The 18,569-nt window shown below is 43.0% G+C and overlaps 1 protein-coding gene across 1 annotated transcript in view; it reads right to left on the reverse strand.

The window, feature by feature from the left end:
• Positions 1-14,352: 14,352 nt before the first annotated feature.
• COX10 (cytochrome c oxidase assembly factor heme A:farnesyltransferase COX10) overlaps positions 14,353-18,569 on the reverse strand; it is a 124,609-nt gene continuing 120,392 nt past the window's right edge. Inside the window, 1 exon segment of the mRNA XM_079131167.1 lies at positions 14,353-16,297. Coding sequence (XP_078987293.1) covers positions 15,891-16,297 — 407 coding nt within the window. The 3' untranslated portion in view covers positions 14,353-15,890.

Raw genomic sequence — 18,569 nt, forward strand, 5'->3', positions numbered from 1 at the left:
GGGAGCACCCCCATACTCAGCAAAAAAATACATTTCCTTTAAAGTCACCTGGTTTATGGTATTTTGTTAGGGTAGCCCAAGTTGACTCACACAGATGGTAACTGAAAAATAGCAAGTATAGACATTTTGCTGCAAAAAAAAAAAAAAAAAAAAAAAAAAAAATAGGGCAATGGTCAGCAGAGCCAGTGGAATTAAGAAGGTCTTTGTTTTGTCTTGTTTGCTCTCAAAATAGGAGAAATGGCATTTTTGTATGTTTGTGGGAAAGATCCAATAGAAAATAAGGAATTCGTATTATAAGAGAAAGAAGGAGGATTTCTGGAATAATGTCTTTGAGTAGAGGGAGGGGATAAGATTAAGAATCCAAAGAGAGAGCTGGCTTTAGATAGGCACAGGGACAACCCATTGAGGTAATAAGAGAGAGGGAGTGGGGAGGAGGTGAGTGTGAGGAGAAAGGAGGATGTATGGATTGTACACTTGAGGAAGGAGTAAGGGGTCTTGGAATGTGGTCCAGGAGCATCAAGTAGGGACTCAAGTCTTTGACCATGAGTTGCAGAAAAGCTGGTTTGTGTGGTTGGGTATGTTTCTTTAGCACCTTCAGCTGGTCAGGGTAGATGTCAGCTTTCCCCAGGGTTGAGATTATTGTCAAGTGTGAATGATGAAGTGAAAGGGACAGAAGAGTCTGAATGCAGGCCGAGGTATGATGCAGAGTGGGTTATGCAGGAGTGTAAACCAGGTAAGAAGGGAGTTCCATGCACTCTTTTTGGAAACAAAGCAGCCCAGCTCACCCCCAGTACCCACCTGTCCTCACTCTGTAGGGTCTGCTTGCATTTGAAGTGTGTCTTCCCCAACTTCTCAGCTCTAGGTACCACCTGACTCTCCATCTTCAGCTCACCGTTGAAACCTTAAGGGATCACTTTGCACAAAAGCATGTGAGATCTTTAACTGAGGCTGTCTGAAGGGGGCAGATCTGTGCCAAAATCCTGACTGCAATGGTGGATGCTTTAGACACAGGGACAGGAGCTACTGGATGGGGCTGTCTAGGCTTCTCTAGCATCATCTACAATACAGAAGGGGAGAAGACAAAGCAAATGCAAGAGTAAAGAAAAGAACAGGGCTATGGGTGAGGAGCGGGGGACCAGGAGGAGAAGGCGAGGGGTAGCATGTGACACAGAGTCTTGGGCTGGCCTGGTACCTTCTACAAAATCAGCTGGTCACCTTGGCCTCCTGCTGTGCTCAACAGTTGATGCATTTTGCCTTTTGACATTGGGTGCTGTGCCTATCGCTAATCATGTTTTTCTGAAAGTGGCCTTCATCTTGGAGCAGGTTCAGGGACCAGATGGTATCATCCACTCAGCGGAGGGCCTGGAAGAATCCCCTTCCCGCCCTGCCACTCACCCTCTCCCCCTCCCTCCTGCGGGTACAGCCAGCTCCAGGACTCAGTCACTGACGACTCCCGTTTGGAGACCCAGCTAATTACAGATTAGAATTGGCTAATTCTTTCTTTCTCCAGCTGTCCCAGACCTCGGTTTGTTCTAGCTGTCTGCTGGAATGCCATTTGCACAAATACATATGTTAGGGCCTTTGATCTCTGAGCACAATGACATAAATTTATCAAATGTTTGCCTCTTTTTGCCTCTTTGACAAAGGCTGATTTATTGGACGCAGCCCTTGCCTCCCTGCCTTTCTTGAAATATGAAGTGTTTGTGAATAGCCAAGGTAATATTTAATATCCTGCCAACGAGCCTTTTGCACTTGCTAACAAATGAACTACATCCCTGCCAAATGGCCCACATCTGTCTGGACTCCTCTTTTTGACTAAACACATTAGCATTAAAATACCTCGTGGAGAATGCCAAGTGTCCCTTTCTAGATGAGGGAGCAGGGACAATTCTGAGGGAGAGGACCACTTCCTGGGGTGCGGGAGCCTTGCTTGCCACAGATGTTTTCCTCCTTGCTGGAGTGACTGGGCCTGAGCAGGGGTCCCTGCAGGCTAGTGGCGGGGGAGCATAGTCGCCTTGCCTGCTGCTCATCACGGAAACTCAGGGTGTGGGGCAACTGTTCAAATGGACATTGCAGGTTCATTTCTGGTTCTTTAGTCCAGAAGTTTCCCCTAGGAAAGTGAAAGTGGCTTTTGAGTAACATTCTATTGAGAGAAGAAAGCTCGTGAAGTTTAAAGGTGCCAATTCAAGGGCTCTTGATGGGATATGGCTTAGCTTTGACTGTGGCTGTTTTTCCTGAACAGGATGCTGGCTGGGGAAATCCTAGGAGGTCGCAGGGTTGTTGTCATGTTAGAGGCCTTGCAATAGGCTGGCTTTACTCTGGGCCTGTATACCTATGTGGTGGTCTTTCTTCATGGCGAGCTTGGAACGACAGGTGTAAAAGGGCCAGGACAGCCTTACCAGGAGAGAAACCTTCATCTTTCTATTGTGGCTGTGGGTGGGAGAGTCTGAGGGGCTTCAGAGCAGCTGGGCCCACCTTGGTTGGCACTCCTGCCCAAGGCCTTGGGGGCTTTCTCTGGGGCTCCCATGTGGGATCACTTCCTTAGAGGTTCTGACCCCAAAGTCTCTCTGAGGCCCAAACTAAAAGGTATTTCCCCATCCTCCACCCTCTTCCTACAGCATTTCTCAAACATTTGGCCATGAAAAAGAGATGACTGCTAATGGGCTCTGATCGGCTAAATGAGCCCAAAAGGGCATAAACCCTAAATCAGGCTAGTTCACGCCTGCGTCTCCATTCCAAGACGTCTTTCTCACTGGATTTGAATAAGTTGTCTTTCTGTCAATCTGTCCTCCACCACAGAGGCAACCACAGTTACTGGGTTCTTTGTGTTTTCTTCTAGAGATACTTCAGTCACAGGGGCTGGGACATTGGACTGTTTTGTCCGCTGTTGCATCTCCAGTACCTGGATCAGGACCTGGTTCAAGGTAGGCATATATATAAAAAACAAGTAATAAATAAGTATTTAACATGGCATCTTAAAGGGACAGGATTTGCCAAAGCTGGTGCTGGCAAGAGATGGAAAAACCATCTGCCCTGGATCAAGCCACGTCTAAAGTCAGTGTGCTTTACCTTTCCACTATGTGAGCTAATGCGTTTCTTCTCTTGACTGGGTCAGTTTCAGTGAGTTTTCTCTCATGCAGTTATGAGTTCAAATGAAACAGGAAGACTGGTTAATGGTTAGTTCATGAGGACACACTCTGCTATTGAATTATCTGTATACAATTAGACAATGAACTCAGCAGAGAAGAATTTTTCTTCTTGTCTGTTTCTGGGTATATATCATCTATATTTTTAAGGTAAACAAATGCCAAATGGCAGTATGGGGGATCTGGGCCTCAGCCATGATTTGGCTCAGGGTTTTTTTTATTATTATTGTTTATATGTTAATTGTACAAGTCAACGGGATTTGCTATGATATTTCCATACATGCATACAGCATGCATCAATCATATTCACCCACTCTTCTTCTACCCTTTTCTCTCCCCCTTAGAGTCCTTCCTCGTTCCTTTTTTTAAACACCTACATATTTATTATGTGCATAACATAGGACCCATGGCAGATGGCAGGTGATATTAATTTTTCTTTCTTTCTTTTTTTGATTCATTGTATACAAATGGGATACAACTTTTAATTTCTCTGGTTGTACACCAAGTAGAGTCACATCATTCGTGTAATCACACATGTACAAAGGGTAATGAAGTCTGTTTCATTCCATTATCTTTCCTTTACCCTGCCCCCTCCTCACCTACCCCTCATTTCCCTCTACACAATTCATCCTTCCTCTATTCTTCCCTTACCACTCCCCATTATGTATCATCATCCACTTATCAGAGAAAACATTCAGCTTTTGGTTTTTTGGGGATTGGCTTATCTCAGCATGATATTCTCCAACTCCATCCATTTACCTGTAAATGCCAGAATTTTATTCTTCTTTATGGCTGAATAATATTCCACTATGCATATTTGCCACAGTTTCTTTATGCATTCATCAATTGAAGGACATCTAGATTGGTTCCATAATCTAGCTATTGTGAATTGAGCTGTTATAAACATTGACGTGGCTATGTCACTGTAGTATGCTGATTTTAAGTCCTTTGGCCAAGGAGTGGGCTAGCTGGGTCAAATAGTGGTTCCATTCCAAGTTGTCTAAGGAATCTCCATACTGCTTTTCAGAGTGGCTGCACCAATTCACTTGGAAGAATAAGAGACCTAGAATAGCCAAAGCAATCCTGAGCAGGAAGAGTGAAGCAGGAGGAATCATAATACCAGACCTTAAACTATACTACAGAGAAATAGTAACAAAAATGGCATGGTATTGGCACCAAAATAGACAGGTAGACTGATGGAACAGAATAGAGGACATGGAGACAAAACCACATAAATACAGTTATCTCATATTAGACAAAGGTGCCAAAAACATACAATAGAAAAAAGATAACCTCTTCAACAAATGGTGCTGGAAAAACTGGAAATCCATATGCAGCAAAATGAAATCAAACCCTTATCTCTCACCCTGTACAAAACTCAACTCAAAATCGATCAAGGACCTAGGAATTAGACCAGAGACCCTGCACCTAATAGAAGAAAAAGTAGGATCAAATCTTCATCATGTGGACTTAGGACCAGACTTCCTTAACATGACTCCCAAAACACAAGAAATAAAAGCAGGAATCAATAATTGGGATAGATTCAAACTAAAAAGCTTTTTCTCAGCAAGGAAACAATCATCAACATGAAGGGAGAGCCTACAGAGTGGGAGAAAATCTTTACCACACACACTTTAGATAAAGCACTAATCTCCAGAATTTATAAAGAACTCAAAACACTTAACACCAAAAATACAAATAACCCATTCAACAAATGGGCTAAGGAACTGAGCAGACACTTCACAGAAGAATATGTACAAGCAATCAACAGATATATGAAAAAATGTTCAACATCTCTAGTAATAAGAGAAATGCTAATCAAAACTACACTAAGATTCCATCTCACCCCAATTAGAATGGCGATTATCAAGAACACAAGCAACAATAGGTGTTGGAGAGGTTGTGGGGAAAAAGGTGTGCCCAGTCCCTTTTAATTAGTCTTTGCTTTCACATCAACTCTTTGTTGTTGTTGTTTCTACATATGAGAAAGGACATGTGATAATTGTCTTTTGGTGACTGGCTTATTTCACTTAATGTGATGTCCTCCGCTTCCAGCCATTTTGCTGCAAAGGACAGGGTTGCACATTTCTTTTTTACTCCATTGTGTATATACACCATATTTTCTTTATCTGTTCATTTTTTAATGGGCACCTAGGCTGATTTTATATCTTAGCATGGGTTTGCAGTTCTCTTTTGCGTGCTGACTTTGTTTCCTTTAGATCTCCCAGGATTGGTATAGCTGGATCTTTTGGTAGATCTCTTTTTAATTTTTTTGAGGAACCTCTATGCTGGTTTCCATATTGGCTGTTCTAATTTTCATTTCCATCAACAGTATAAGAGGGTTCCTTATTCTCCACATTCTTGCCAGCATTTATATTTTATTTGTTTGATTACAGCCATTCTAAGTGAGATGATATATAACTGTGGTTTTGATTTGCATTTCCTTGGTGGTTAATGATACTGAGCATTTTTTCGTGTATTTATTGGCCATTTGTATGTCATTCTTTGATAAATGTCTATTCAGATCATTTGTTGATCAGGTTTAAAGTGAACAATCTTTTCTTTTTTTTGGTTTGGAAAATGAATTCAGATTCTCTTGCTGAATAGGGTAATTCAGGTTGGAAAAACTTAGGTGGACAGAAAGAAGGATGTGAGAAAGATGAAGAGGAGTTCCTATCCCAGGAAACTGTCAGGTAGAGGTGCTTTGGGGAGAGCCCTGAGGCCATGTTGTTAGCCCAAAGGCAAAGCACTTCCACCTTTGCAAGATGGTTCTTCACAGCACACTGCACCTCATCAGAAGACTGCAGCTCACACTTGAAATGAACCCTTTCCTGAAGTGCCAGGCAGTGGGGAGATTCCAGACAGAAGCTCAAGTTGCCACCAGTCTACATGTGTTGGGCAAGACAGAACTGTGTTCCTGAGGGGGCGGGGGACAGGCTGAGGAAACCTGGGTCTTCCTGAGTTGACACCAGCAATTGAAGGCATCAGTGACCACAGGCTGAAGAAGAGAAGGAGACAGGAGCAATGGGAGAGGGGCTGCTTTTGTAGTAAATGAAACTGTTTGGTCTCCCAAACTGGACCCCAGGAATATACTACAATCACCTTTTAAAATCACTACTTTGGATTTTCCTCCTCTCCTTTGCCCACATTCAAGCGTATTATTGCTCTCCTTGTTTCCCCAAATTGTTCCAATCCACCTTCCACTCTATGGCCTGCATTTTCTTTCTAAAGCACAAACTTGATAATGCTACTTTCCAGCTTGACACTTCAACCACTCTCTATTGCCTAAAGGTAAAGTCCAAACAACTTAGGCAGATATGAAACTTACCAAATATGGTTCCTCTGCTTTCCTGTTTTTTTTTTTTTTTTTTTTTTTTTGGGTGCTGGAGCCTCTGCTTTCCTGTTTAATCTCATCCTTCATCCCTGCCTACCACTCCTACTCCACCCATGAAGAAATGCTATGCTTCCCAATCATTCTATGCTCCTTCATCTGGACCTTTGCTCACCTTGGTCTCTGCCTAAATTGCCTTCTTTCCAACCCCTACCTGCCCCCAGTAGGTGATCTGATAATTACTTACAGTGGATTCTTTGAACACAGCAATACAATTGGAACATCAATACAGGATAATCTCACAAAGAAAAAAGAACTGTAGGCTGGGTTGAATTCTCAGTTTGGCTCATATCTCTAGTAGAGTGAGGGACTACAGCCAGACCCATCCTGTGACAGGCATGGAGCCCAGAATCAAAGACAAAAGAATCATATCAAGAGACAAGAACCTGGATCATGGAGAAGCAGATGCTGAGAAGACCCGAGGCAAGCTGAGCAGAGGCAGCCTCGGGTTAGAATAGTGAGAATGCTCCAAGGATACTGGGGGAGAAACTGGAGGGCCCTTCTATTCCACTGCCCTGTGGCTGTACTCTTTCTCTCTGAGACGTCTTCAGAGAGCAAACTCCTGGGAGTCAGGACTGCATCTTGGTTCATCTCTCCCTCCCACACAAGGTGCAGCCCATATAGCACCTTAGATAATTACTTGCTTAGTGGCTAATAGGATAAATGGCTAGTGAGTTAGCCCGTCCTACCTTCTCTGCTAAGTGGATGCTTTGTTTGGTTTGCAGCTTCCCTGTGCTTTGTGTTTGTCTGTTTGTTGAAATTGTGAAGGGGTGAGGGCCTTGTTTTTGTTTGCCTTGCTGATCTCCAGATTGTTTGCCTTAGTCACCTAGCCTCTCTTTGAATGTTTGGGGTGGGGAGGGGTCACGTGACACATTTTTGCTTTGCCTCCTCCATTTTTTCATCCTGCAGCACCCCCTGGCTGACATCTCCTGGGGAAAGACTGGCTTTCATCAAGATGGTAGAACCTTATCCTTATCCACTGAATGGGGGGCACTCCCATCTTCTTGACCTTATATGCACATGAGTCCCATTCTCTTGGCTTCTGCCTCTCTAGCAGCTCCCCTTTTGGAAAACCAGGGAGGGTTCTCTTCACTGAAGCTGACCTGGATACATAGAGGTGACTGAAGTCAAATCTGGTGGGAATGAGTTAAAAACAATTTAGTGGAAAGCATTCAGGATGAAGATGGAGATAATCAATAGAATCTCTTAGAAAAATATCAGATTTCACCAGACATGGTGGCACACACCACTGTAATCCCAGTGACTCCGGAGGCTGAGGTAGGACGATGGCAAATTCGAAGCCAGCCTCAGTAATTTAGCGTGCCCCTAAGCAGGTTAGGGAGACCCTATCTCAAAATTATATAAATAAATAAATAAATAGGCTGGGGATGTGACTCAGTGGTTAAACTTGCCTGGGCTCAATCCTCCATACGAAAAGAAAAGAAAAAGAAAATAATCTAGTTTCAGATCAAACCTATTTCTTTTTAAATATATTTACATTGCATACACTTATTCTCAAAAAAATTGCAGAGCATTTCCTCTACAGCATAGTTTGCCTTTTAGACTTAGAAAATATTTTTAAAGATAATCTATAGGACTTAAAAGCCATATTTCTAAAATGTGTACATTATATGTCAATTATATAAGCAACAAATTTCCTGAGAAGCCAAAAGAAAACCATACCTTTCCTCACATTTATTTTAATACTTCTTCAGTAAGAATTGCTAAAGCTAATCTCATATTCAGTTTATAGTTTTGGGAAATCTGTATCATGCTAAGATTAAATAGTTCAATCTCTAGGGGATATCATGAAAAGTTGTGTTCCCAAGGACTTCACATTTCAAAATTTTTCAACTTTTTTAAGTTGTTGATGGATCTTTATTTTATTCATTTATTTATATGCAGTACTGAGAATTGAACCCAATGCCTCATACATGCCAGGCAAGTATTCTACCACTGAGCTAAAACCCAAGCCCAAAATTTTTCAACTTTTGTAATTGAAATGTTCAAGATTACACTGCATTAATTTTTCAGATCATTCAAGGAAAAGGTTTTGCTGGATTTTTCTTTTTTGGGGGGTGGGGGGTACTGGGGATTAAACTCGGGAACACTTGACCACTGAGTCACTTCCCCAGTTCTATTTTGAATTTTATTTAGTGACAGGGACTGGTTCAGTCGCTTATCTCCTCACTGTTGCTAAAACTGGCTTTGAACTTTCCAACCTCCTGCCTCAGTCTCCAGAGCCACCTGGCTTACAGGTGTGCACTACCTTGCCCAGCTGCTCGATTTTATATGTGTATTTAAAACCGAGCACATGAGAGTGTTTGAAGCACATTTTCCATTTTGAGAAACATCCATATTTTAATCATTTAAATATATTTGTATTTAATGTCGACCAAATGTCAACATCTTCTAAAACCCCAGAATTTTTTGAAAGAAACCAAATCCACTTTACATTTAATAATCTTTATTTTCCATTGCAAAAATTTAATTTACTGATAATAGTGAAATCAAAATAATAACAGACATGATCATTAGCTTGAATATTCTAAACAGAGTCCACTTTCAATATACTTTTAAATGAATTATTGAAAACTAAGAAAACAGAGGCCTTTATCAGAATCATCAAAATTCTATGTTATCGTGTAAAAAATGTGATCTGTTATAAAAAAAAAAAAATAGAGTCTCTGCCAAGTGAAAAAGAGGAGTAGAAATTTGTGAAAAATAGTTTTCAATAGAAATGTTGGCCAAGAATTCAACTTAATTTACTTGACTAAAAATTTTCCGCTACTATTAAGTAGTTGAGTCAACATAACCCTAAAGATGCAGGAAATAACGAATATCTACCACAATTCATAAAACAAAGACTATTGAGTAAGTGAAACTAAGAAGAAATAAAAGAATTTTCCTTGGTTCACCGTGGCAATGTTCTTCACAAAACAAGTACAAACATGTGTGTGTCCTGGATCCAGTCCATCTCCTACTTCCAAGTGCTCCTACCACCTGCACCTTGAGCCACTCCCCAAAAGGTGCTCATCCATTCCTTCTGTCACTGACAGTACATCTGTCGTGTGGACATTTATTGGTTGCCTGTTGATTTAGGTACCTGTGGACACCACAGTGAGAATCAGACTTTTCTTCCTGACTAAAGTTCATGGGTGAATGGTGGGGAAGTAGGGGAAATGGTAAATAAATGGGAAAGTAAAATGCATAGGTTTAGTATCCTGTATCCAAAATGCTTGGGACCAGAAGTGTTTCAATTTGGGGTTCTGAAACATTTGTGTATATGTAATGAGATTCCTGGGGACGGAACTCAAGTCTAAACAGGAAATTCTGTATATTTCACTTAGACTTTATACACATAGTCTAGTCTGAAAACAATTTTTATGATTTTATATAATTTTTAGTATGCTTGCACTACTATGAGGACAGGTGTGGAATTTGCCATCTGTGGTATGATGTTGACCAACACTCAGAAGTTTTTGATTTGGGGGTATTTTGGATTTTAGATCAGGGATGCTCCCTGTGCATGGGAGATGAATACTGCAGGAATGGTGGTGGGTGGGGGTGGGGTGTTGGTTTGAAGTCAGAGAAGGAAAATTCCAGAAACAAGTTTAGATATGAGGTGATTTAGATATGAGGTGTCCCCAGAAAGCTCACGTATGAGACAATTCAAGAAAGTTTAAAGGTGAAATGATTGGGTTTGGGAGCCTTAACCGAATTAGTGCATTAATCCACCTGAATAGATTAGCTGGGTAGTAACTGCAGGCAGGTAGGGTGTGGTTGGAGGAAGTAGGTCACTCTGGGTGTGCCTTTGGGGTATATATTTTGTCCACGATGAGAAATGGTCTCTGCTTCCTAACTGTCAGTCTTGAGCTGCTTCGCTCCTCCACATCCTTCCATTGTGATGTTCTGAGCTACGGAGTTAGCCATCTATGAATTCAAGACTGCTGAAACCATGAGCCAAATAAACTTTTCCTCCTTTAAAATTGTTCTTGTCAGGCTTTTGGTGACAGCAGTGAAAAAACTGACTAAAATACAGGTGGAAGCTGTGGGTTGGTGACCTGGAAGCACTGGAGTGCCCTCTGGTTGGTGTGGTCCCAGGAAAGCCCTGAGGGCAGGTGGTGACAGGGATTGTTATCAGCTGGATAGGACTGTTTAGCAGCCATCTTTCTCATGTAACTACATGTCCTAAACACCTTTCCAAGTCAGATCATTCTTTATCTCAGGATAATAGATTCTGTCTCTGACTACAGGGGTCTCAAATAATCCAGATAGGATTATCCTTTTCTTTATTCACAAAGTATTTATTGAGTCTGTGCTAAGCATTGTTTTAGATACTGGAGATAAATTGATGCAAAGGTATAGTCCTTGTCTAGGAGGAAGACAATAAATAGGTAATAAAATATATAATAGATTGTCCAATAGTGGTATGAAATGTTAGGAGAAAAACAAAACACTTTAAAGGAGTAGTGAGCACTGGAGGGAGGGTTGGGGGAGAGGAAACAGGAGGAAGGACAGGAGAATAAGTGGGGCAGGAGAATAGTTCTGAGATCAAAGAGGGAAGCAGGGCCAGATCACTGGGGCCTTGTAGACCTTTGTGAGTTCTTTGAATTTTATTCCTTCTTTGAATTTTATTCCTGATATGAAGGGAAGCCCTTGAAGAGTGGCGCTCAGGGGAGAGAGTGTGATCTTCTGGTGCAGAAAGACCATGCTGGCTGCTAATTGAGAAACAGAGCGGATAGGGGTGAGAGATCAAAGAGGAAGATGATAGTGGGAGGCTTGCAGACATGTGTCTCAGGAGAGGAATTGGTTAAACCCTAGGGGAGGTAGAAGAGGTGGGTAGTAGTCAGATTGGTGATTCATTTTCAGAGGCTCCAGTGATGACTGTCTACCTCTACCTGATGGCCTCAGTGATGGGCTCTGGAGTTCTGACCCAGGCTGGGCCAATTGGAATAGAAGTTCAGGTTGTCACAAGCCATCAGATGCCTTACCTCTCAGGTATTCTGTCATGCACACAGCAGGGTCTAGCCATTGAGTGATGGAACCTGAATTAGGAGGTGAACATCGGAGGCTCTGATGCAGAGCCTCCAATGCATCTTCGCATCTTACAGTTGGTTTGGAAATTATGGGCAAAGATGCTGGAAAATGTAACATGTCCAGCATGAGGTCAATTATATTTGGATTTCCAAGTAGTGGCAGGTATAATGCTCTCCCTTAACATTTCTTCTAGGAGGCAAATTAGTAGATACAAGCTTATTTAAAAGGCTTGGTAACTGATGGGAAAAGATCTAAAATAGCATGCCAATGTCCAAGTGGATTGCTAGACCTTGCTTCTTATTTAGTTACCTGGCTGGTTGACGCCACTGATTCTAGCAGATAGATGGAGAAAATGTCTCACTGACAGAACCAACTTTGTGGGTGATCACTAGCTGTCTCTAAGTCCAGAAAAGAACAACATCCCCAATGCAAGCCAAATGAGGAATTTGTTCTTTGGGTACATGTCATTAGAAGGGACAAGTGGGCATTTTCCAAAAGTCTTTCTCCCCTGAGTTTTTTCTACAGTCAAAATTATATAGAAGCATCATTCTCATGGCTGAATGTCATTTGAAGTATGTTGGGGAGTAGGAGGGGAGTAGAGTGGAAGGCAAGGTGTGTGACTGAAGAATGAGACTCTGGTTTCAGTTAAATTCAGGAGTGAGTGTTTCATCACAACAGAGCCAGAAGCAGTAAAAGCTCTGTTCTGCTCCAAGCATTTCCATTTAGAAAGCTTGTTAAAATCTTTTTCTTTCAATTAGTCTGCAGTAACAGAATGATAAATAAGTGTAATCCTATTCAGATCTCAAGTTCCTTCTCTCACAATGTGTGGTACCTACCTAACTGGTGTGGTCCTACTTTTCAGACCCTCATGCGCTGGCCTGAAGAACCCAAATGAAAACTCTCACTGGTCTGGGCAGCCTTCCTTAGGCTGTGTGACCTGAACACTAATGCTATTCAAGGGCAGGAGATGTTACATTTTTTATGTTTGAGCCCACATTGATCTGTGTGCATGTGCTTTGGGACCCTTAAGACAGTTCTATGGGTAATATTTCTTAGAGATTTGGAACACTTGGAAGACAAATGCTTCTCCCAACTGGGGCATGCTGATGCAGAATCCAGATGAAGGTAAGAGTCTTACAGTGGTGTGGAAAAGAGCCATAGGAGTTTATGTGAGCAGGCAACTGCCCTTGAGCGGACTGTTATGGTTTGGATATGAGGAATCCTCCAGAGTTCATGTGTTAATACAGTAATGTTCAGAGGTAAAATGATTTGATTATGGGAGCTGCAACCTAACCAGTCTATTCTAATTTGAATGGGACTAACCAGGTAGTAACTGTAGGCAGGTGGGGCATGGCTGGAGGCGGTGGGTCACTGGGGTATGCCCTTGGGAATTATATCTGTCCCCCTGGCTCTTTCTGCCTCCTGAACTCCAAGAGTGGGCAGCTTCCCTCCACCATGTCCTTCTGCCATGATGTTTTGGCTCACCTTGAGCCCAGCCAATGAAGTTGATTGATCATGGACTAAACCTCTGAAACCATGGGACGAAACTACCTTTTCGTCCTCTTAGGTATTTTGGTCAGTGATAAAAAGCTGACTAACACTGAGACTATGTGTGTGTGTCTGGGTTGCCAATTCCATGTGAGGACAAACAGACAGGAGGGTGTAGGAGGTGGTGGAGAATGTGAGGACAGGGAGTCGGTAGCATTGATTCACATGGAAGATGGCAAGAGAAAACCGAAAGTGAGGTTCAGATTTGAGTGTTGACAAGTCTAGACTTCATTTGGTATACACATGGCAGGCCACTGGGACTTTTTGAACAAGGTTTATTTTGGCTCACAGTTTTGGAAGTTTCAGTTCATGGTTGGTTGGCTCTGCTGCTTTGGGGCCTGTGGTGAGAGAACACATCATGAGGAGAGTGTGAGGCAGAACAAACCTACTCACCTCATGGCCAGGGAATCAAGAGAGATGGGAAGGGGCTGGGGTCTCAATATTTCCTTGAGGACATATCCCCAGTGACCAGAAGCCCAAGTGACTCCATCTCTTAAAAGTTTCCACCACCTTTCAAGAACATCGCCCTAGGTACTAAGCCTTTAACATGTGGGCCTTTCAGGGGCATTACAGATTCAAACTATATTAGTATCCATCAACGGAAGAATGAATAGACAGAAAATACATGTATATATACACAATAGAATACTATTCGGCCATGAAAATCAGAATCCTGTCTTTTTCAACAATATGGATTTAGAATTAGAGAATATTATGCTAAGTAAAACATGACAGACAAGGAAAGACCAATACCACATGCTCTCACTTATTTGTGGAATTCAAACAATCAAATTCAAAGAGGCAGAGAGTGGAATGAGATTAAGGGATGAGGGGCACAGGGAGATAATGGCCAGTATACAGAGTTTCAATTAGACAGGAAGAGTATTTTTTTTTCTTTGCAACATAAAGTAGTATGGTAAATACAGTAAACAATAATGTAGATTTCAAAATCACTGAGTGAATTTCAATGTTCTCATCACAAAAAATAAGTACTTGAGATGTTAGTTTGATCTAGTTTTTCCATACTGTATCACAAACCATATCACTTTGTACTCCTTAAATATATACAACTACAATTTATCCATTTACAACAAAAAATAAATGAATATGTATATGCTGTGTAACCTTCCATTAGTTCACAAAGGAGTTCAGCAGTACCAGAAACTGTGAAACTTGGCGCAAGATGATAAAATAATGTTACAGCACACACGCTCCTGTTCTTACATGTTTTATTGTAGATGCTCTTTCCAGACATTCCTATGCCATGTTCCCCATAGTCAAATAACCTGGATACAGTCAAGAGGTAATATTTCAGGTAAGTAGAAACAGGGATCAGATGCTTTTTGCAATCACTTTAGACATTTCCTATTCTTTTTTTTTGCAGTTATTGTTTGAACCCTGGACTTTGTGCATGCTAAGCAAATGCTTTACCACTGAGCTACACCCCCAGCCCTAGAAATTTCCAGGAGAACAGTCATAGTGTAATGACTTTTAGAATGCTGCTTTAACCCCTTGAATCAATCTACATAGGGCAACAATGCCCTGAGAGACTGAGTAATTAAAACATCCTGCCATGGTCCATGACCTTGGGCAACTGGGGCTCTATGAGAACCAGGGGAGCACATGAAGGACTAAAGATTGACTGGTGACTGTGGTCGGTACCTGAGACACACCTGGCTACAGGTTAACTCACAAAACTCCCAGAACTGGAACCATCCCCACTGGGAGCCCAGAGCTTCCAGCTCTCAAAGCCATTGTACATGTAAAGGCTAATTTCTGAACTCAGGAGGTACTGGGATGGAAATGTGGTTTCCACTAAAGGGAAAAGAATGTGAGCTATGTGGGCCGTTATCCTAGCTTACCCTTTTTTCCACCTTCCTTTCTCACACAGCCTGAGAATGCTGTGCAGCAAAGAGGAGCTGATGTTCCACAGTACAGACTAAAGAGGTACAGTCATGGGAGAAGAGCCAGAGAGATTTCTGGAATTAAGTGGAGTGCTAGCTACCCTTCTAGTAAAGTGTTTCTCATGGAGCCTGCATTTTAAAGTGAACTATAAAGATGTCTTTGATTCCCTGACGTTTCTCAATAATGGTAGTGGTGGTGGTGTGGGGAAGGCAGGGGCTGGTAGTCCAGTCTGCAATTTCTTGTGCAACAGTTTGGAATCTTCCCTCGTGATGTTGTACAGCAGCCTATCCTGTGAGTTGTTTGATGGAATATGCAGTTGAAAGTATGTGTGGGGTAAAGAAAGAAAGAATGGGGCCTTGGCTCATATGCAGGGAAGGGGACGTATTGACCACAGTGGATATTTCCTTTGAGGTGCCCCTGCAGGGCCCTGAGGACGAAGAATTACAGAGGTCAGGTTACGAGTGCCCACCTCTTCTAACCACCAACTGCCACCCTGGCCAGCAGTGGGGAGTGTTTGTGCGTGTGTGGGAGGAGTTAGAAAAGGAAGATGCCCCTGTGAAGGAGAAGAAAACATGTCGTGAGGTTGGAGGAGAAGATGTATAAAGACCCTCAAAAAGAAAAATAATCTTTCTCTATATTAACTGAGCCAACCCATTTCTTATTGGGGGGCATTTTTGGATATTATAATTAAAAAACTGTTAAGTGATCACTGAGCACCAAATTACTTTATAATCCTGTACTAAAACCAGTGATTTCTCACGCTCCAGAATTACCAAAATATTCTTGCCTAACATCAAAGGGGAAAGAATTGTGCGTCTCTCTGTATGCTTTTTGTTTTCTCCCCAAATGCTCATTTGTTTTCAACTCTGAGCGTCTCCTTTGTCCCCTTTCCTGCCTGGTCGCTGTTTACAGGTGAGCATGAGCAGCAGGAGGAGGGGCAGGTGCCACAGGCTGCAGAAGAACAGTCTCCGGGAGCTCTTCCGGTCTGCATCCACGTAGAACCGGAAGCCGAGGTAGGCAATATACAGGTTGATGGGGAGAGAGATGATGGGGAAGGTCCACGTGGTGATGTCCAGGACTGGGGCAGCCACTGACAGTCCAGTCAAGGCCAGGCAGTGGCGCAGTGCCACTCGCCTGCACAGGCCCGGGTGAGTGACTGACATCATGCAGTAGCCTCCCCGGGAGTAGTCTTCACGGAGGCCCCAGCTCAGGGCGTTGAAATGAGGAAACTGCCAGGAATAGAGGATTCCTCCCAGAAGAAAGGCTCCTGTATGGAGGTTTGGGGGAAAAGAGGAAAACAAGATCAGGTCATTATCAGAGATTTCCAAAGGAACAGGTCTCTGTCCCCTGAGAGCCTGTCTGGTCCTCAGAGCTATTTCCAGATCTTATCAGCATCTCAGATTCTCTGCCAGTCTTTGCTCTCACCTGCTTCTGCAGATCAGCCTCAAAGTGAGGCAGGCTGGGTGAGGGAGCTGGATGTTCTAGACTCTCCGCCTCCTCACCTAGATAGAGACCTTAAAGCGGAGGGCTGCCCCAAGCTGCTGGATGCTTAGCATCTGTGGGTCCTGCCCACTCAACACTCTGACAACAGAGGCCCCTATGAACTTGCCATTACTTTAAGGAAATTTGGTACGGAACTCAGTGCTGACCCTTGGTGGGAGCCTTTGTGCTAAAAGCTTCTAGCTCCATTTCCACAGCTGGGACTTGGGGCGTGAGGAGCTACAGGGATCTGGAAGCAGGGCTGCAACCTGGAGGCCACTCCAATCCACCTGACTACTTCTGGGAACAATGCTCCCCTACAGGGCAGTTAGCAGCTCCCCACTCAGCCCTGACACAGAACTGAGTGCACCTCTGGAACAGTGGGGAGCACTCTGGCTTGTATGTGTTTGCCTATTTCACCAGTAGTCTGCCAGTGCTTTCAGGGTGGGGGCCTGCCCGCTCCTCTCATGAGTCCCCAGAGCCCGAGGCAATAGTGCAAGTAGGAGGTACTAAGGCAGCATGTGCTAGAGAAACAGTGACTCTGATTTGGTATAATGGAACATGGTCCCAAAGTAGAATTATAACTTGTTTATGGCTTTACAATTTTAACAAGGACCTAATATGAGCGCCATTTAGCACAGGGTCTTCCCACCACTGAAGAACACACTGAAGGAGCCAAAGCAGGACTGAGAGGTCAATGAGAAGATGCAAGATGATGATAGTTAAGACTGGGTGGAGAGAATGAAGATGGAAGCAAGATAGAATTTGAGAATTCTGATGGGGACGGGAGAGGGATGGACTGAGAGCAACTCCTGGGCTCATGGTTCCACAGAGGTGCCACTTACTGAGATGATGAAAGGGGCAGGTGGGGAGCAAAGGTCGTGTGGCCTTGGGTGTGTAGAGTTCTGAAGCAGCGTCTGACAGCCAAAGCGTGGACATGGGCTTGGAATACGCAACTGGGAGACACACACATTCACATTCCTGAGTGAGTCAGTGTCTTGTCAATCATTATTTGTGCTTCTTGAATGTGAATTCCTTAAGGGTATGTTCATTTTCCTTTGTATTTCGAGAGACCAGAAGAGAAACTGCATAATGTGTAGTAAAGGGAATCCTCAAGATCACTGTGTCTCAAGGCTTAGAAGCCAGGGAAGCAAAAAGTTAGGACTCATCTTCTGTCCCATTTCCCTCTTCTGGAACTGTCTTGGACTTTTATAAGTCCCTGCTTCCTGCTTGGAGTCCTGAGCACAGAACTGAGCATTTACTAACCTATTGTGTAGTTCATCCTGAGCTGCTCCATTCCTGCAGTGGGAGAGGAGGTTGAGCATTTGTAATCACAGTAGTATTTTGGTAGCGAGGATCATTTAGATTCCTTGGTCTGTGGGGCTATTCAGGGAGACAGAGAGTGCTACTATTAAGGCAGAGCCCACCATCAGAAAAGTGTTTTTGTGATACTGGGGACTGAACTCAGGGCCTTGTGCATACAAAGGTAGAGTGCGTACAAGCACTCTACTGAGATACAAACCCCCTTTTCATTTTACTTTGCAACAGGGTCTCACTAAGTTGCTGAGGCTGGCCTCGAACTTGCTGTCCTGTCTTCCTGTTGGGATTACAGGTGGGAGCCATCATGCCTGGCTGAGAGAAAGATCTTTAGATAATTTAGAAAATGAGCCTGTTTAGGCACAAACCCAGGATCTTTCACCTGTATTCCTTAATGTACAGACTGTGAAGTGAGATCAGGGGTGGGCTTCACAAATCATTTAAAAAACAACAGGACTTTTCATTCATACTGTTCTGGGCAGGAACTTACTCATTTCTTAATTAAGTTCATCAGACAGGACAGTTGTCCACATCAAGTAGAACTTGTGAGGGTATGAAAGATGTAAGAGGACTGAGGACCTACTTTCATATCCATTAATGGCTTCCTTCAGCTTCCATAAGTAAGGCACCTCCTCATCAGTCTTCCCATGGGGAAGAAATATAACTATACCCAATATTTAGAGTCCATATTTCAGGAGTTACCGCCAAATTTTCCTAAATTCATTTTTAACTTTTAATCCTTA

This window comes from Sciurus vulgaris (genome assembly GCF_902686455.1).
Source record: "Sciurus vulgaris genome assembly, chromosome: 3".
Classification (NCBI taxonomy): domain Eukaryota; kingdom Metazoa; phylum Chordata; class Mammalia; order Rodentia; family Sciuridae; genus Sciurus; species Sciurus vulgaris.